We start from the raw sequence: 20561 nt of genomic DNA on the forward strand, positions 1-20561 counted from the left end.
TGATGAGTAGTTACTTGGTAAAGTGATACAGACCTTTCACAAATGCCTGTTTCTCTAGGGCCACAGCTAAAGAGGTACTTTGGTTTGTAACTCTTAAATGCCATCTTTGTGCCTGCCCTTGGGGTCTGTGCACACCAACACACCTGCTGTCATTGTGCAGGGAATTCAGCATTACATGTTCTCAGCCTCCTGATCGAATTTGGCTTTCAGTATGTGGGACATACAGTTAAGATGTGCCCCATCATCATCCCCCCAAAATGGGCTTATGTTTGCTTCAAACGATTTGCTGTTGAAATTGAGCTGAAGACCAGCTTTCCTTTCTTTCCATTGCAGAGAACTCCAGCCATGGGAAGCCGCCTGACAGCAAAGGCAGAGTGAGCAGCTTGCTCCACAAGCCCGAGTTTCCAGATACAGACATGATGGAAGTCCTCATCTGAGCAGAGGACAGCATCTCTGGGGTTTTGTGTGCATACACCCAGGTCCAAGATGGTCTTTGGTGTGCCAACTTTAAAAACTAACCCTGAGAGTTTGAAAAAAGATGGAGAAAGTTTATGCCTGAAACAAAGCTTGAGTCTAATATGTTGAGACTTCGGACCAGGCGAGAAGTCATGAGCGCTGAAGAGGAGTGACGAAACGAACATCTGGGCTTTTCTGAGCAGAAAGGGGCATTGAAAATGAAAGGTGGCATGAGAACGGGATCATTGAGGGAAAAGGAAACTGCATTTTCTGGTGTAAAGAGAAAGCAGCAAAGTTACAGACTGGGTACACAACTGCCACTGTGTTTTCCTGCCTCTCTGCAGCTGGGACAGGGAGCGAAATCCCAGCTCTTTTGAGGCCAGAGGGAGTTTTGAATAACCCCAGAGAAACTTGCATCTTTCTCAGTACCAATTCATTTCTCAAAAGTATTCACTGCTTAATTTCAGTGAATAATTGGTCCATAGATATACACAGCAGGTTCTTGTAAGTATTCGTTTGAAGTGGTGTGGTGTGGTTTTCCTGGGCAGGCAGGTCAGGTGCCTTTTTCCTGGCTGGACAAGTGTTGCTCTTGGAGCTGGATTTATGGTGCAAATATTCATGCCTTGCAACCTCAGAGCTTGCTGAGACTTCTTTTTTTGGTAGGAGCAGTTGTTAGCTGGAATTCCCGTGGAGGATGAATGTAGCAAGGGGGAGGGGGACGCTGCTGAGGCAGCCCCTTTTGCAGTGATGGGAAGATTTCAGGAGCGAAAGTCAGGGGAGGATCCCCGAGCTCCCTGAAGGGCTGTGCACTACGGAGCTTGTTCAGAGGGGGGTTGGGTGGGTGCGTTTTCAGAGGAGTTAAATCTGGGTTTGCATGTGAGGTCAGAAGATGCCTCTTACTGTGCAGTGGTTCACAGTAGCGGAAGAATCGGCGTGTTTGTGTTAAGAACAGGATTTTTCCTTATTTTCAGTGCCTACAGCCCAGTCCTACCTTCCTTGAGCATACAAACCTGCCATTCAAGCTGACGTGGGACTGGGCATTAAGAGGTGTAGGATCAGGCCAGGAAGGGTTTGACTGCAAAGCAGTACATGAGCATTATCTGTTTTCTGGGCTGAGCTGCAGTTCCTTGTCGCCTTGTTTTACCCAGGATGGAACATTTCTCATTTTCAGTTTAGTCCCTGATTTCTGTAAGAGGTGGTGACCATCTGTAAGACAGCCACTCACCAGCTGTGTTAATCATGGCATACCATTTGCTTCGTACGTTGCGCATGCTGATAGGGAAATTTTCCTCTGTGAGGTATTTTTGTATTGGTTTTGCAGTTCCTGAACCTTGTGGTGCACCATAATAATGACACTAAGAAGAACTTGGCTTTGGGAAAAAGGGTGATGGGGTGAAGCTGCCTAGAGTGGAAAAGTGATGGGTGCTGGAAGTAATTGTGTGCTCAGGGCTGGCTCAAGATCAGCCCTGCCTGTAGGTATCAAATCAGAGCCCTCGATTGTGAAAACACACAGGCACTTTAAATTCTGCTTTTGCTGAAAGCTGAAGTCCTTGCAACCTCAAAGCCTTCAGGGGCCGGAGCCTTGTGCTTGGTACTGCCTGGCTGATAACCTTTTTAAAAAACAAAATTGCTATATTAAATCTATGCACTTATTTTTGTGTGTATATAGAATTAGGCATACGTTGGTGTCACCCTCTTTCTGATTTTTGCACTTGTTAAACAAAGTAGTGGTAGGTAGGTGGTGCGGGCAAGTGAACTGTGTATTTCGAAGTATTAGCAGCTTTGTATTGTGAAACCAAATGTGTAAAACCCTTGTAAGATGTTATGCAGCTTAATATATGCCATGTAAAATATTTTTTTTCCTCTAAAGTTAATTTAAACATTCTAAGTGTTTGCATAAAAGCTGGGCCTGTGTGTGGCATCAGCACTGACCCACCTCCATGGCCCTTCCTCAGTTGTCTGTGGTAGGAGCAGGGCAGGAGGAAGACAAAGGAAGGGAATACCAGTAAAGTGATGGTGAATGTTTCATTTTGTCGTTTTTCTCCAAGGAATAAGGATACCCAGGTGCTTGGAAATCCCTAAGCATTTTATTACCACTGTATTACTTCTTTTGATGAAACTGTTTAGTAACTTGTGTACAGGCAGACAGCTAGGCATCCAGCTGAAACAGTGTTGGATCAGCGTGCGTGAAGTGGCTTTCAGTTACGTTTGGTAGTGGTTCAGCTCAGCTTCTCCGAGTCAGCTGGAGTACAGCACTCTTCCTCCTCCTCATGGAGACCACAGTCCCTCCAGGTTCTGGTATCCAAACGTGTGTTTACAACTGATGCTGCACCAGGTTCATGGTCACATACAGGAAACTGTTTGTTAGAGACTATGGTGTAGGCAACTCTTGTTGTAGGCAACAGCTCAAATAAACCCAGAGGTTCATTCTCCTCTAATGTGTTGAACCCAAGAGATGTTAGTTTTCCTGGAGGACCAGCGGGTCTCCCCCCAGCCCAAGCACTAGCAGGACTTGTGTGGAGTACTACTGCCATATATCAGCCCCTCTCAGCAGAGCGGCGCAACTCCATTGTGCTGGTTTTCCCAGCTCTTTGAACTGTTCCGTGTTTTGGGAAACCGTGCTGTAGCCATTCCAGGTGATGTTGGTAACTAGTTGTAAAGTACTGTCATTTTTTATTGTCGTTGGTTGTATAGAGAAGTTGGTGTACAGTGTTGTACAGCTGGAGGGTTATTTGTACATAGCGGGGAAAATGAAGAGTGTTATGTGTCACCCACAGCAAATACTGATACTGTTGGTCAGCCAAAGATTTCTTATTCTTTGCTGTTTAAACTTGTGCCTTAATATTGTATATAATAAATGTATAAACATGTTTATTTTCTCACTTTTCCAGTGTGACTATATTCAGTCCCCAAGAAGAAAGGACTTTTTAAACAGTTCTCTAAGCTTTGTGCACAATGTGCTAAGGCTAAGAAGTGATACCTCGGGGACTTTAAGGTTTGTATCTTCTGTTTTTCATAGCTCTTAATGAAAGGCCCCACAGCAGGTGCCACGGATAGGTGTATGTGGGCACGAAATCAGTGGGCCTGCAAAGCAGAGCATCAAACTGAGAGTTTTGCCAAGCAGGAGCAGAAGGATTTTAGCGAGATTGTCTTCACCTGAAGGAAATGAGGGTGGAAACTTAATGAGACACTTCGGTGAAGATCTGAAGATCCTTTAGCCCTATATTCCCGCTAAGCATAGCACTCCCATTGATTATTTTGTTGTTGTTGTTGAGGATCAGGGGCTTCTTTATTTGACAGGTGTTGTATTAGTGTGAGCGAGATACCTAAACACCTTGTAGATCTAGATATTCTTTAATTACTGTAACATCCTCAGTAAGGAATAAAGATCAGATTCCGTTTCAAGCTGTTGTGTGGGCAAGGGGAATGCTCTGGCCCGGTGGAAATACTGTTTGTATGTTTGCTTATGCAAGTGAAATAAACGGGGGGGAGGGGAGCAAAAGTTACCCAAGTGTCTGGCTTTGAGTAAGGGAGGTTTGCTCAGCAGGCTGTCACATGCTCTTGAAAGTGTCTGTTAGAAAATTCCTGAATCAGGTCCCAGGGAGCTACAGGCATGAAAGGCATGAAAGCCATTAAGGGCATCTCTCTCCTCTGGGTTCTCCTCTGCCTGTCCCAACCTCCTCTCCCCAAGTCCTCACACACGTTAAAAGAACAGCCTGCCCTGGGCAGGGCTGTGTCAGCAAAGATCCAGGGGTTTTGCAGAAACTGGAGCAGCGGTTTGCTTCACGCACATCCCAGCACCTCATGTTCCCTGTGCAAGCACAGGTCAGCCTGACCCATCTGATTATTCCATCTTCAAGACACAGCAGCTGGAAGTATTTGTTGTGCCCTGGCTCTTTACCATCAAGAAGAAAAACTCAGTGATTGTTGTGATTGTGGCTTTTCAACTTTCTTCCAGTCAAGATTTGACAGTAAAATTTGGGGCTTAGCTTGGTTTTTCAAGGCCATGGGAGAGAAGAAACTAACACAGGACAAACCACTATTAGGGTGAGAAAAGCCACGTGGCCAGCTGTGTTCAGGTATGACAAGGAGCGGTTTTATCCCATTTTTGGGTTGTGTCTTCACCACAGATGCTCCAGCAAAAACAAGAACATCACTGCAACGCTGTCTCCTGGTTAAGTGCATTTTGCATACTAACCTCATGAAAAAACATGCAAAGAAACAAACTTCCAGAGTCAATTTGTTCAAACATTAAAACCCCTGATCACTGCATGCTCCCAGCAGTAAATACTGGGCAGTGGTCTCCTTACTTGCCATGTGTAGGGAGAGAGCTCAGAAGGGCTAAAAATATTAACAAAATTGCCATTTAGAGGCATTCAAAAGTCACGAGTTAAGTCCCACCCAAAACGATGGGACCTGTTCAGCATCCACTTGGATTCAGCACGCCGTACAGCTGCAACATCTGCTCTGGTTTGTTACCGTGTTCAGGGCTCTGCCCTCCCTCTGTTGTAGAGGAGCAAGCGTACAGACAGCAGCGAGGTGCGTTCTCGGGGGAAAAGCTGTGATTTCTCACATCGTGAAATACCTCTTGGTGATGGACTGTAGGCGTGCTGCAGTGAAACACGTGCAAAGTGCAGAGATCCGTTGCCAGCAGGGAGGATGCTGCCAGGTGTCTCCTTGCCGTCAGGATCCCCAGCCTGGGCTCTGGATGCAGCCAAACAAACCGGGCTAGGTCTGAGCCGCCTGCTGTGTTTCTGGACCACCCTTAGTCAGTTTTTTGGGTACCCTGTGGCAGAGGAGCTGCTCACCCAGAAAGTGGAAGGGTGGGAGAGCCCTGGTGGGTTGGTGGTACTTGAGGGGGTCTGTGCTGGCCTGCCTCTCCTGGTCATCAGCCTGCAGTGGTGGGGGCTTGAGAGACTAAATGCACCTGGATCCCAAACCCCATTTTCTTGCAGGTCTATAGCTCTTGCTCCAGAGATGATGGAAATTGGGAAACAGTCCTTCTTGCCCCCATGGTGCAAGAGTGTTGTTCAAAAGGCAGCCTTAGGGGGAAAGCAAAGTGCAGGGATGTGCCTGAGACCAGTGCTGAGCTGCAACCCATGCTAGCACTGCCCCTACGTGCTGGGCATGGACCCACCCCTTGAATCCCAGTACTAAAACTAGTGGACCCAGTGCTCCCACAGGCTGAAGGTAATAACCCCCTCTCTCTGCAGACCAAAGCAAATGGGGAAAACGGTGTTCAATGTGTAGAAGTGCGGTACCCGCCTGAAAGCCGGGTAAAGCATGAGCAGCTGTCATTGTCTCTGCCGTGATTAATGTTCATCCAGACCTTAAGCTGCAGCTTCACAGCCTTGTAAAACCAACTGAGAGCGCCCGGCATTCCTGAGCTATAAAAGGTCCAGGAATTCATTGACTTGAGGTATGAAAGCCCACAAGCTATTTTCTTTCATACCGACCGCTTCAAATTCAGATGAATAAAATATCAGCTCACATACTTTCCGGAATAACCCTGCATGGCCCTGCTGCAGCCTGAACCTCGGTCCTATGCCAGTGCCCTCCAATTTGATGCAAAGCAGGGCAGTGATGAGAGATGAGATCCAGGTCCACATTGGCCTCCCTATCTTGTGGGGAGCTGAGGACCCACAGCAAAGCTCACTGCTGGATGGGAGCTCGTGTTTTCCAGGTGCCACTGGGAGAGGCAGCGACAAAGCTATCATCAGGCTAAAAACTGGAGGATGGCAGTGCCACCACCTGTCCTAGGAGATCATACCCACTCCTGGCCATGGTGGTGGCTTACCTGGCTGCTCGGTGGCCTCTGACTCCCCATTTGCAGCCCCCCATCGCCCACGTACCCTGGTAGCACCCTCAGGCCCCTGCAGAAGCGAGGTGGGCAGCCGGTGACCCTCCAGGCATGTGAAGCTTCCCACGGGACAGCTGGGCTCAAGGCGAGGATGGGGGACCGTGCCAGCAGCTGACATCCCCCCACCAGTCCCTAGTTTGGGACTTGATCAACCCAGGTGGGAGAAATCCCGCTGGGAGGAAGAAAAGTGTCACAAGGCTGTGAGGAGATGGAGCTGGCCCAGTTATTCAGAGCGTTTTTAAGGCAGCCCGTTCTGGTAGGCTTAGTCTTATAATTGCATTGCCATTTAGTGCACAAAAAAATAGCTGCTCAGGGGATGAATTCCATCTGAATTCATAGCACACCCAGAAATGAGCAGCCCAAGCATGAAATCCAGTGGGTTTCTGCTCTTATTGGAGGACTGGTGGCAACCATGTCTTTGCTCTTACGCTGTCTATATACCCCGAGCCCATCAAAGCAGCAGTGGGACCTGGTGACCCCCTGGGGACCACGGAGCACTGGAATCGGTTGCCCCAGGACTGTCAAAGAGCAGGATCAGCCTGTCGCCCAGGTGCAGACCCCAGCCGTGGGAAGCCTCTCCCCTCCTTGCCGCCGGGCAAAGCAGGATGCAGGGACGGGGAACCCACAGGGTGTGTGGCTCTGGCCACCTCTTACAGGGGCTGGAGAAGGGCCCACGGGCAGGACACGCTCACCCCACGCCTGTAGGGAGCCCACATTGTGTGGGTTTGGCCCAGTGAGGTCTGGGGCTGAAGCGGGTTAGAGAGGCAGAGCCAGCGCCTGCACAAACCCAGGTCTGGGCCAGGGCAGCAGCAACCCGCCGGCTGCCGCGGTGGGGAGTGGGGTCAGCAAAAGGGGCTGCAGTGGGCTGTCCCCATCCCTGCCCTGCTCCTCCGCAGCGACACATCATCATCCATGCCCTGTTTCCCTGCAGGGAGGACATGCCCTTGTCCCCCATCCTGCTCAGCCATCCTGCTGCTGCTCAGCATTGCAGTCCCTATCCCACACCACCTCTTTGCTCCATCCCTCTCACCCTGCTGCCTCTCGGGTCTTTTTCTGACTCAGCCCTGCCAGAAACAGGCAGCGAAAGGCCAGTCAGTCATTGAGGTCCTCGTGTGCCACCATTTATCCACATTTCCTGGTTTAGTTTTAACGTTGAACAGCTGGGAGGAAAGGGCTCCCCTTCATTAGGTGTTTGCTCAGCGCCTTGCACAGTGGGGCCATGTGTCGTGGCCCAAAAGCACAGTCTCCAGCTGTAAATAATAATAACCACAACAGCAACAACGATAATAATAATAATTATTGCTATTACAATTATTATTTACAGCTTGGTATTATTAGTAGTAGTAGTAGTAGTAGTATCTGCACACCAGCTCAGTGTACCCCTGCTTTTAAAATTAGATCACTGCACAAGTTCCCCAAGCCTACATCTGGTGCAGGAGTAAGAGCCCTTTCACTTCGGTGTTAAGTGATGCCTCGCCCTCGCCACAGGGCTCTTTTCAGACAGACGAGCCTTTATTTTCAGATGCCGTGAGCTACTTACCCTGTTGCCCTGCCCAGCTGGCTGTGTGCGCTGGCTCTTCTGCCCGTGGGGCCCCACAGCCCCACCTGACCCTGGCTGGGGCTGCACAACCAGCCTCCCTCGTCCTTGTACCCAGCCACCAATAGGTCCCCAGCCCCGGTCTCCAGCAGCCACGTGCCAGCTCCTGGGCAAAGCCAGCCGTCGGCCAGGGGTCTGCCCATGTGTCAGAGCAGCACAGGACCTGCTTGCCCCTGCTGCCCTGCCCTGCCTGCTCTTCCCTGGCAGGGAAACGGGGAAGGCTCTGGGATGGGAGTCACGGACAGTGTGTGTTTGCGCAGCACACAGCACTGTCAGATTTTGATCCAAAGGGTGGCTCCTGCCTGGAACGGTGATGATGATGCTAATATCAGTAGTGATATAGTGATAGCAATTCTAGTAATAGCAATAGTGGAGGAAGAGCAAGAGGAATAAGACTAAGAATAGGAATAAGAATAGGAGCCATCTGATCTAACTGAAGATGCCCCCCTGCTCATTGCAGGGAGGGTTGGACCAGATGACCTTCAAAGGTCCCTTCCAACCCAAACCATTCTGTGATTCTACAGTACAAATAGGAATGAGAAAAAGAATAAGAACTGGAATTGTAACAGGAACAAGAAAATAAGAAAAACAAGAAGAACAGGAATAAGAAAAATTCAGTTCACCACAGGGAACAAGAAAATTAGTGAGAATAAGAATGAAGAATGAGAATAAAAAATTAATAAAAATAAGAAAAGAATAAGTTTGTTCACCGCAGGTGGCAAAAGAAGGGTTTGAAGGTGAAGAACTTGATTCTGGAGCGTACTGCATGTCCACGCTAGGGGAAAAATGTCTGTTATTCCCCTGTTGCCAGTGGCTGTGGCCAGGCCAGCTCACACTTTGGCCTTACCTGCTAAAAAACTTGACCCAAGCACAGGGCTTTGAGTTTCTATGGAGGAAATGGGATGACGTGCTTGTGGGACCTGGGTTGCACATTTGAAAACTATTTTATTACATGGCCTCTAGGTGTGTAAGTCCTCCTTGCCTCATCATCCAGTCGATCTGTTCAGACCCAAAACAGGTTCCACAGACGGGGTTCATTTTGGTTTTACAGAGGAATTTCATACACCTCTTTAGAGCAAACATCTACCGGTACTTGGCAGCCTCCACCCGGCACACATTGGCTTTCTCTTTGGATATTTCACCAGCAGCAAGATTTTTCCCATGTGAAAAATGCACTTGAAGTCCTAAGTAGAAAAGACGTTTTTGAACGCCTGGACTCACCCCCAGCTCGCTGGAGTGCGGGGTGCCCTCTGCCCCGGGAGCAGCTGGCGGGTCAACCCGGCCGGGCCTGGTGCCGCCCCCGCCGCCCTGCCCCTGCCCCCAGCCGGGCCGGGGGCTGCGGTGGGCGCCCCCCGGGCTGTGCCGGCCGCTGCTGCCCCGCCGGGGGAGGGTCCTCACCCCCTGCCCGGCCCCAGCGCGGGGCCCCCCGCGGGGCGCAGCCCCTCAGGCCCGGCCGGCTCCAGCCCCCCCGGGGGCACCGGCCCTGCCCGCAGCCCGGCCCCGGCCCGGGCTCCTCCCCGCGGGGCCACGGGCCCTGCCCGGAGCCGGCTCCGGCGCGGCCCCCGCGGGTCACAGCCCCCTGCGGGCACCCCCTGCCCCGGGCTGCGGGGGGGAGCTGCTCCCCCGCGGGCTCCGTGGGCTGAGGGGCACAGCCTGCCCCGCCGGGGGCTGCCCTGCCCTGCCCTGCCCTGCCCTGCCCTTCCCCGCGGGCTGCCGGGGAGCCTCTGCTGCGGCGCCCGGAGCCCCCCCGGCCTCCTCCGGCCCGGCCCGGCCCGGCCCGGCCCTGCCCCGGGGGGCTGCGGGGCTGCCGCTCGCCCCTCCCGGCCCCCCTCGCTGCCGCTGGTGCAGATTTTTTCCTCCCCTCTCAATAGGCTCCCCCAGAGGCGCTGCCGCAGTCACCGATGATGCCCAGCTGTGCCCAGCGGCCGGCCAGGCCGATAGCCTGTTGGCATCAGCTCCTCACAGAAGCTTCTCCCCCCGCAGCCTCCCCAGCGCCCAGCCCTGCCAGCAAACCCACTGCAGCAGCAGCTCTGGCATCGCGCCGTGCTGGGCGTCTGCCGGTGGGACCAGCGCCGGGGCACCAGAGCCCCCTGGCAGTGCTGTGCTACCATCATGTGCAAAACCTGTGACCCAGGGCTCGTCCCTCCTGGCCCCAGCAGAGGTGGCATGGAAGGGCACCGCTGCCCCGGCGCTGGGCACTACCAGCAGCTGGGATAATCCCCTTCGCAATCTCCTTCTCACCCCACCGGCTCCATGTGCCCCCTGTGCCAGCCCATGGAACCACCAGGAAAGCACTTGGTGAAACACCCCCGTTGGACCCCTCCAGTCACTTCTAAACTTTTCCCTCCAGACCAATAAAGCAAATAGCTCTGTCATTTTAATGTTTGTTTGGGCCTCCAGTTAGCAGTGTGCCACGCAGCTGTAAAGAGAACCACGTGTTGCGGTGGAGGCAGAGCACATCCCGGCAGGTTTCAAGACACATCCAGGAGATGGTCTAAGGTCAGAAAGCCAAAATAAGAGAAGGTGCAGGGCTGGGTCCTTGGACGGTACTAAAGCAACATACGGAGAAGAGGATGAAATGGTTCAGGATACTGCTGTCATTTATCCGAGCTTTGCAATAATGGTGCTGAAAACCACTGGAGAGAGGTTGATAGCATGTAGAGCTCCTCCTAAATTACTACCAGATGCTAACTTGTGGCAGCAGTAGAGTAGCTATTTGACATCCCATTTGTACCTAGGTCCCAAAGAATTCAGTCTCCCAAGATGCATAAGCCTCAAAGCTCCTTTTTTAAATTATGCCTGTTCCTGTGGATTAGGAGGATTACAAAGCTATGCAAGATGACAGCAGTGAAGAGGCAATAGATGATAGAAGATGAATAGAGAAAGAATCTAGGCAGGAGTCACCCTTAGCCTTGAGGTTGAAGATGGAGCCTAGTTTCCAACCAACCAAGTTACCTACAGGCGCTTCCAAATGACACCTTAATTAGGGGCCTAAGGTAAAGCAGGGTCTAATGAGCTTAGATCTGGCTGAGACCTAGTGAAAGAAAGGGAAAGTCAATAGAACAAATAGTCCAAAAGGGGCTGATTTTATACCAAGCAAACGAGCTGTTTCTCATGGCAGCTTCCAGGGCGAGTCTGCAAGATCAGGAAAACAGCTGGGTCAGGCTGGGGAAGCGTGTGGGACCCGATGAGTGGGACACAGACTCAGCAGCGGGGATGGAGAGGAGCTCACGCAGGTCATAGTGGCTCTGCAGAAACATGGTCTGAGCGTGCCAGCCAGGAGAGAAGAATGACATCCTCCAGCGCTCTGGCTGGGAAGTACCTAGTAGGTGTCAGCAGTGATAGGATGGAGGACGGGTGCATCAGAAGGGCTCAATGAGAGTAGTGCCGGCACTTTCCTCTAGATCATTGGGGTCATGTGGGTATGGACAGGGGTGTCTGGGCCGTTGTCGTAGAGCTGATACTGACAAGCATGGGAGTGGAGTCCTTAATGAAGACCTCAACTTCCCATCACGCTGCTAGTAATGATAAGATGTAGCTACTCCTGGACACAACAGTCTGGTTTCTTCACTGAAGCGTCATTAATCCAATAGGAGGGAAGGCTTTTTAGGTTGGCTTTGATAAGAAGTAAGGACATTATAAAGGGATTTCTCATAGAAAATATCTTGGATTGAATGTCCTCATGGTACTTCACTTTAAATTAAAAAGAAGTAGTTAGCTTGCTGCTAACTTTTTCAGAGGGGGAATTTTGAGAAATTAAGGGAATTAATCAGGGAAATCAACTGAACTTACAGCAATCTGGAATGCAATCCCAGACAAGAGAGGAAACCTCTCAGGGGAAAGGCCAAAGCCTTAATTGGATGAAGAATTACCACAAAAAGAATATTAGGAATAACCGCAAGCCTGCAATGGATGGAAAAAGGGATTAACCAGCAAAGAGAGGTTTATGCTAAAGGTCAGGCAGTGCAGGGGTAACAAGAAAATTGCCAAAGTCAAGCTGTGTTAGATCTTGCAAAGGAAATTAGAACAACTAGCAAAATGTTCATGAGTCATAAACGAAAAAAGAAGAAAGAAACGTGGCTTCTGCATGCCCAGGGTGTGGCAGGGTCTAAAGATACTAGAACTACATCCCTCAAATGAGGTGGCTGTTTGGTGTCAGGCTTTGGGAAGGAAGAGGATGCTGAATCTCAGGCCAAACTGAAGATGGATGTGCATCAAGGATATGGAAACAACCACATCTAAAGGAGAAAGAAATCTCAAAGAGCTGGGTGCATGCAAATTGGAGGAACTGGACCAGCTCCACCCCAGAGGCAGGGAAGAAATGGCCATAGAATTGCAAGTTCAGCAGCAAGTATTTGAAATTAATCTATGGTGGTTTAGAAACGGTGCTGGAAAATAGTAATTTAAGAAAGTCAAGAAAGATGCCCTGGGCAACTACAGCTTTGCTTGTCTATGGTAGGTCTGCCAAACAAAATTCTTGCCAGAGAATTCTGCAAGCTGTCCTGAATAACTGATTTTCTAGGCAAAGGAGAGGCATTCAGTCATATTTTTCTGGACTTTAGCGCTTTTTTTTATTGCATTCCATGTGAAATTATTAGTTAAAATGGGGAAGACAATACCTGGTGGAAGGAAACTGTGAGATGGGTAGCAAATTAATTAAGGGAGATACAAGATACCAGTGCTCTGTCTCAGTAAGGGTTTTCTTAGGCTTCAGGGAGATAACTCCTGGCAATCCTCAAAGATCAGTCTTCAGGATCATTTAATATTTCTGCCAGTGCCAGTGGCACAAATAATATGCTCATGAATTTGTTGTAACATAAACATGTAATAGTTTTCACTTGTTAAAAAAAAAAAAATGATTTGACTGTCATTTTAGAGGAACTGAACAACCCTGTGGAGTGGAATAGTAGAAATGAGATGAAATTAATAAGGACAAAACACCTGGATTCATGGATAATGGCAATGTGCGCTAGTAGGCATATGTATATGTATATACATGTGTGTATATGTATGTGTACGTGTATGTGTATATATGTTGAGCCATCAGCACAGTGGTGTCCTGGAAAACCCAAGTACCCTCACAGGAGTATCAAGCACCTAACAGCAGCCTCCTGGTTTTGGAGGAGACAGCCATGAAGCGGGGAAACACGGCACAGCCACGTTCGAGAGAAAATTAGTTTAAACTGGCAAGTGAAGCAATGCAGAGCACACCAACAGAGAGGAGAAAGCAGTGGCTTGGCATCTCCAGATTGCAGGAAAGGGGCTGGATGGATGCTCTTGCCTGCTGTCAAGAGTGTGACTGGGGAAGGTTGGAGAGATGCTGAATTACCAGACTGCCCTCGGGATGCTGCGCTGCATCTTCAGTTTCATTTCCTTTGGCGCCCCATATGCCACCCCAGCCAGCTCCAGGAGGGTCGGAAGTAATCTCCTTCAAGGATGGATCTGTCCCCATCAGCAAAGCATCTGTGTGTCCCCAAGTTTATTTGGCCATGTGTATGTTACATAGCAGGAACAGAAGCCCAGAGATGCTGAATCAAGTTGCACATGAAATCTGAGATTGCACGAGCTTGAAGCATACCCCCAGCTACCACCTTACACCACACCGGACCCCAAGGTTTCTGCTGTGCTTCTTGTGTGACTGAGCTGCCCAAGCTGTTGCAATGACACTGGGGGATGCACCATGCCTGGACTGTGTGGTGACTGGCTCAGCCCCAGGAAATCTTGGTACCAGGAGCTGCTTCCCTGCCACTGCTCTCCATGGGGAAGCTGTCAGGAGCATCCCCTGCTGCAGCAACTGGGATTTAATTTGTCTCTTTTCATCTCGTTTCCAGTAGGAAGGGTCAGGAGGAACCTCTGGGATTTGCTGCTCTTAGAGAAAACACCATGGGAGAACATTTTATCCCAGCTGTAAATACCCTGTCTCCCTCCTGGGACCATCCTGGCCAGGACATCCCCATGCTCAGTAGGTGACCTGGCAGTGAACAAGTGAGAGTGGATCCGCAGCAGGGAACCCACATGATGGAAACCAGCCCTAAATGGATGGAAACCACCAAACAGCTGCTTAAAGGGAATTTCTTTTTCCTCCCTACTTTGAAGCAAGAACGTTTTGAACAACCACACCTTGGGGTGCCCACTTCCACCCTCCCTGGCTGGATGCTACCACAGTGGTCAACAGGTCCCAGGGTGGTGGAGCAGGAGATGGTGCCCTGAAGGTCTGGTGCTTTCCCAGACTCCTTCCAGAAAGCTCTGAGGGAATTTGGGCAAAACGTGCTGCAAACCAGAAATCCCAGGAAAGCTGCGCATTGGCACAATGACTTCTGATCCAACCTCAGGAAGCCTGAGCCTGCTGAGTGCTCAGGAGGTGAGAGGGAGACTCACGTGTGAGCCACATCCTTTTAATCACGAGTAATGACCTCAGCCTCAGAAAGAAAAGTGCTTAAAGTTCAACAGTCAACAGGAAAATGATTAAAAATGAAAGCTTATGAGGTCAAAGTCCACCCCCCCAATCACTGGGCACTCTTCATCGAAAAATAACTTCTTATGAAACAATTTCTTAATTGTTAATTATTATTTGCCAGCTCACCATGGCCTGGATGCAGAGCCCACGAGAAGTCACCTCTCCCACCACATACCTGGAGCACTGAGCTACAGGTTTTGATGAGCTCCCTGAAACACGAAATAGCAACGAAAACCAAGAGCACAGTGAAACAACTCAACGGGGTCACCCAGAAACCAAAGCCATGAGTCACTCCTGCACAGCTCAGCCCACCCAAAGACACATTCTGCCAGAAACCTCTGACTTCCGTGTTGTGCAGTGATGGTCGTGACCTGGTGAGCAGGAACCTCACCGAGCAGCACCATCCCTGGAGACTGGCAGCACATCACACAGACTTAGCATCGGTGACACGCCGCACTGTCCATCTGCCCTGGACGCACTGACACAGATGTATTTTTTTCCAGGAAAAAGGATTCCTTAGTGATGCTGTAGGCCTCTTCCCACAAGATCCCTGCCAAGAAAAGCAGTTGTTTAAGCAAGAGGAGAGGATGAGCTCTGCTGTGACCCTGGTCCCTTCGCCCCAGGCTGCTGCATCCTGGGGCTTGCAGAGGTGCCCTCTAGGTGATGCTGCTTTTGAATTGCATACTGCTGCATCCCTAACCAAAAAGGGTTGTGTGAGGCTCCCTAAAGCTATAAAAAATAGTTGTAGCAATAACAGTAATAGCAACAATAACGATAATAATATCAGCCCTTCTCACATATCCACCAGCAAACCTATCTGTTTGTCGAAGCTCGCTTATTTTCAACCAGGAGATGTTGCTATAGGCAACATGGCAATGCGATCTGCTGTCTGGCAGAGCGGAATTGAAAAGGGAGTTGCAAATGCGTCATGGTATGTGACATTTCCACAGCAAAAATCCACCCAAGGATCACTGAGCACTTCCACAAGGTAAAGGGACATACTTCTGTGACACCCTGAAGGGGCAGCTGCCTGCCATCCCCCAGGAGGGAGGTGCTCAGAGCCAGACCCTTAAATCCCTCTGTCTCCCTGGAGGTGCAAAATTGGTCCCAGCTCCTGCTGGCAACATCTACAGGCCTTGGGGCAGCCAGCAAGGCTGGAACCAAGCCCACCACTTAAGTAAGTGGATTTACTCACTGTCCTTGAGACTGGCCCAAAGCACCTCCCCAGCTCTCCAGGGAGCTGGAGTGGGGATCAGCCCTCCAGCCTGTCTTAGGCTGTGGGTAAATCCTTTCTTTTAAAATAAAAATAAACCTTTTATTTTACATCCACAGAGCCATAAAAATAATCCATGCAGAGGAACCGGAGGGTCCTGAGGAGGTCCCAGGTTTCAGACCCTCCTTTTCACTTATGGGCACATCAGCCCTTGGTGTCCCCCGGCCACTGCATGCCAGGCACAGCCTGGGGGACCTTGTCCCACCGAGACCTCCATGCCAGATGCAGGAGGCATCTCTGCCCTGAAGGAACAGGCAGGTAGCTAAGCACCAGGTGGGTGCAGATGTTAAATTAGCCCCACCTGGGATGTTACACCCTAAAAAAAGTGGGTGAGGGGGTAAGCTCAAACGCTGGACCCCAGTGCCCACAGTACATTATCTGCCTGTTGGCCCTCTGCGGTGCAGCGAGCTCCAGCAATCTCTGCCCAGGGTGAATCCACTTCCCCAGCTTTGGGCTGCGCATGGCTTGGATGAGTGTTCACTGGGCTAAAAGCTGGCTGGATGGCTGAGCCCGGAGTGGTGGTGAAGGGAGATACATCCAGATGGTGGCCGGTCACAAGCGGTGTTCCCAGGGCTCAGTATCAGGGCCCGCTTCTGTTTAATGTCTTTATCAACCGTCTGGATGAGGGGATCGAGTGCATCCTCTGTAAGGCTGCAGATGATACGAAGCTGGGGGGAGTGTTGATCTGGTTGAGGGCAGGAGGCTCTGCAGAGGGATCTGGACAGGCTGGACCAATGGGCCGGGATCAATTGTCTGAGGTTCAACCAGGCTCAGTGCCGGGTCCTGCCCGTGGGTCACACCAGCCCCCCACAGCGCTACAGGCTGGGGCAGGGGGCTGGGAACTGCCCGGCGGGGAAGGGCCTGGGGGGGCTGGGTGACAGCCAGCTGCGCATGAGCCCCCCGTGTGCCCAGGTGGCCACGGCGGCCAGCAACGCCCTGGCCGGTGTCAGCAGCAGCGTGGCCAGCAGGGCCAGGCAGTGCCCGTCCCCCTGTGCTGGGCCCTGGTGCGGCCGCACCGAACGCTGGGTTCAGTTCTGGGCCCCTCACTGCAAGAGGGACACTGAGGTGCTGGAGCGTGTCCAGAGACGGGCAACGGGGCTGGGGAAGGGGCTGGAGCACAAGTCTGATGGGGAGCGGCTGCGGGAACGGGGGGTGCTCAGCCTGGAGAGGAGGGGGCTGAGGGGGGACCTTATCGCTCCCTACAGCTGCCTGACAGGAGGCTGCAGGCAGGTGGGGTCGGTCTCTTCGCCCACATAAGCAACAGAACAAGAAGAAATGGCTTCAAGCTGTGCCAGGGGAGGTTTGGATCAGATATTAGGAAAAATTTCTTCACCGAAAGGTTTGTCAGGCCCTTGAACAGGCTTCCCAGGGAGGTGGCTGAGTCACCATTCCTGGAGGTATTTAAAAGATGTGTAGATGTGGCACTGAGGGACACAGTTCAGTGATGGACTTGGTAGTTCTGGGTTAACGGTTGGACTCGATAAAGGTCTTTTCCAACTTAAATGATTCTATGTCTCCATGATTATTCTAAATATTATTGAAAAATTAGTCTGTGTTACCATGACCCAAAATTTTTCATAAATGCCAGCCAGCAGTTTCAATAGAAGCCGAAAGCTCACTTCTTTTTTGTCTCCTGGAGACAGGTTTTCTTTGACCCTTCTGAATCAGCAGGTTGAAATGCTTTACTTAATGTTTTATTTTCCCTCAAACATAAAATAGCTAGAGGCATGCAGAAATGGAGCAGGGTGCTGTAGCCTTGCCTCAGTTGCTTTTGAGTCATTTGCTCAATCATTTTAAAAGGAAAAGAGAAACAAAAGATACTGTTTAAACAAGGCACAGAAATATCTCGTGCTGCCCTTCGTTGCTAATGACAGTTGTCCCCTGCCAGATAAACACTGCTCATCAGAGAGGAGTCAAAAATGCAGTGTGTAAATTGAGCATGGCAAGAAAACATGTAGTTTATATTAAAGGAGCTTGTTTTCATTTCTTTCTCTTGGGATCTCCGGCCTTGCCTTGACCCGTCACACTATGTGTTACAGCCCGTAAGAAGGAAGAGCCCCTTGGGCTGGAACAACAAAGAGGCCGTTGCAAGAGATAATCCCTGATGGGCAAGTGAGGTTGTTTTGTCTTCACTGTGATCTCTGCATCATACTGGGGTTGCATTAAAGGATTGCAAAGATGCAGCCGAGGAAGCCCAAGGCTTGCCTTTGGGATCTGAATGCTTCAAAGCAAGGAAGAAAAATTTGGGGGTGTTTTCATAAGCACTGGGTTCCTTCCATGTGCCTGGCATAGAGGAGAAGGGGTGACCCTGTGTTTTCACACTCCATCAAGGAACGAGCAACCTGTGATGGGGCTGTGGTTATGTGGCAGCATGGGGTAACGGCAACCAAACTGCAATACAAGAAACCAACCATTGCTCAAAGTCACATCCGAGATGCAGGGCTCCACTGAACCAGCGCTCTGCTTGGCAGCAGCTCCATGGGCAAGTTCAGGACCTCAAACTGTGAGCATCACATTTCCTCCTCACTCCCCCACTCCTACCGTGCCTACGATAACACCAGCATGGAAGCACCAGAGGCTGAGGATACATCTGCTATGGGAGGTGACAGGTATGAGCTGGAGCCACCATTCCTGCTGCATCTGTCCCGTTCAGTTTATGGGCAAAAATTATTACAGCAAAGCTCTCCCTAGCTTTGGTGTCCAATGCCAATTCATGTTGTATTGCACAAGGCAGCACCTCACTGATGACAAGCAGATACCTGCAGATAACAAGCTTTTCCCTGTTCCCAGCTCACAATAAAAAGGAAGAGAACGCTTAGGAGTATCTTCATACTTTCTAAGCCCCCTGGATATTGCTTTAAAACTACCATTTATATTCTGTCCTACTGAATGTGGGATGAAAAAAATAGTATCTCCACTGCTTTGCCATTCTTGAAAATCTAGGCATCACAGAGGAAAGAAGAGAATTAAAAGCCAGGAGTAGAAAACAAGCCTGGACTCACTCCTCTGCTGGCAGGAGTTGGCTTAGCTGAAGACCCAGTGCTAGTCCCACCATGTCCCTCATGCCCCCTCCTTGCTGTCCCCATGTCTCCTCTGTTTCTGCTACATCGGCTAAGAAAACTTGCGGGGATTTTTCAATTTACTGACAAATCTCTTTGCTTAGAAAGAGCAGCTGCTGGGTTAGTCCCGTAATGATGCCATTCGGCATTGACCCATCCCTCTAGAGCCCAGCTTGCCACCTCTGATTTGCAGCTGGTGCTCTCAGACACTCAGTTATTCACTGTCCCTGTGACTGGTGGGGGCGGCTCATCCCACCAGATTCCCTGCACTCAGCAGGAAAAGATGTGGCTGACTCTTAAGATGTTCAGGATATTCTAAAAAAAGTCTTTGGTTTATTGTTATTTCCACTTAGAAAACACATTTCACTAAAAAAAGAATTCCAAGTATTTAGAAACATCTTGGTCTTGCTCTCCCATTTACAGTAGCAAGTACCAAGAATAACTCCACTGCAGCCAGCAGCATAACGCTGGGATAAAACCAGAGCCGTGCCAGTCACAGGATTAATGTCTCAGAGCACTGGTTTCTGAGCATCCTGGGACAGAAATTAGATCTCCAAAAGCTCCCAGCTCCCTTTCAGATGCTTCTTAGCTGACCACAATCTCAGATGTTGCTCAGCATTTTTCTGCAGATGTTTAGTGCTTTGGAAAACCTGTTGACAGGCCCCTGAACTGGTTGTCAAAAGAGCAATGATCTGTGCTGAGACTCTGAAACTCATCCTTTGTGGCAGCTGAAACAAGTTCTGCTGAGCTGTCGAGCGCAGACAAATGAGCCCATCTGGTCCTAGTTAGTGAGTTATCACCTCTTTGGCTAAGGCGTGTTACAGGGGTGGGAAGAGCTTCTCTCTGTCCACATTACTCCGCTCATCTTTCCTGCTCATCCATCACAATCCTTCTGATCTCTCCTCTTTGCTTAATTTCACCATTTTATTATTTTTTACTTTAACTTTCTGCATCTGCTAGTTCTGCACTGTGTCCGTCTCCAGTTGAGCACAGTCCAAATGCCCTCCAGGCCTTCTGTCAAGTCCCCCCTCGCGTTCCCTTGTACCAAGGCATCCCATGGCATCTCTCAGTTTTCTCGCAACACGCTTGCCCTAGTTCTCAGGTTTGATATTCTTGGCAAGGAGTAACTATTGGGGAAAAAATGGATAAAATTAAATAACAAACCCACTCCAAACCAACAAACGCTGAAGAGGAGCCAGCTAGCCAGGCTGCAGCAGTATGAAAAGGAAAGGCTTGATACATAAATGCTCCCATCTCCTCCATGTTGCTCCAACACATCCTGTCCTACCATAGGAGTTTGACCTGGAAAGCACAAGTCCAGACGGGCTACTGCCACCCAGGCACATCGCAGAGGGTGGCTGGATCCCCCCTGCTGCAATCACTGCCCACCACAGAAGCGCTGCACAGCCGCTGGCTACGCCAACATGCACCTTTCTGCACCAGGGACTGTATTTGTGTCATCTCACTTCAGTGCTCCACCCAGACTGGCAGAAGACATCACTGCCCAGGTCTTGCTGCACAACCACGGGTGGCCGATCGCCTCCAGACAGAGGGACCCAGGGGTGTGTAAGCCATGAACGCACCCAAGGGACCAATGCTGAGCACTTCTCACTCTATCCCCTGCCTCAATCAATATTCATTCAGACCTCCCGCATCCCTGCCGTGACCACTGAGGCTATCAGATGCTCTAAGGTGGGTCCTTGCTTTGTTCCCCATGGGTTAGCACTGCAGGGGTAAAGGTGCAGCTCCTTCAGTGGGAACAGAGCTGGGATGCCAGCACCCGGCTGTCCAGTCAGATCCAGGGTTTGGACTGGAAGGGTTTACATGCCTGAGCTGCTTCTGTGAATTCACACAAACCA

At 50.4% G+C, this 20561-nt stretch overlaps 1 protein-coding gene across 3 annotated transcripts in view; it reads left to right on the forward strand.

Annotated features, from left to right (window-relative positions):
• Positions 1-3335, forward strand: part of AMOTL1 (angiomotin like 1) — a 78095-nt gene extending 74760 nt beyond the window's left edge. For all 3 annotated transcript variants that reach the window (XM_080376978.1, XM_080376976.1, XM_080376977.1), the window contains one exon: positions 334-3335. In XM_080376978.1, the coding sequence (XP_080233104.1) occupies positions 334-437 (104 nt within the window). In that variant the 3' untranslated portion in view covers positions 438-3335. The remainder of the gene's footprint in view (positions 1-333) is intronic.
• The last annotated feature ends 17226 nt before the right edge of the window (positions 3336-20561 follow it).

This window comes from Falco punctatus (assembly GCF_963210335.1).
Source record: "Falco punctatus genome assembly, chromosome: 2".
NCBI lineage: Eukaryota > Metazoa > Chordata > Aves > Falconiformes > Falconidae > Falco > Falco punctatus.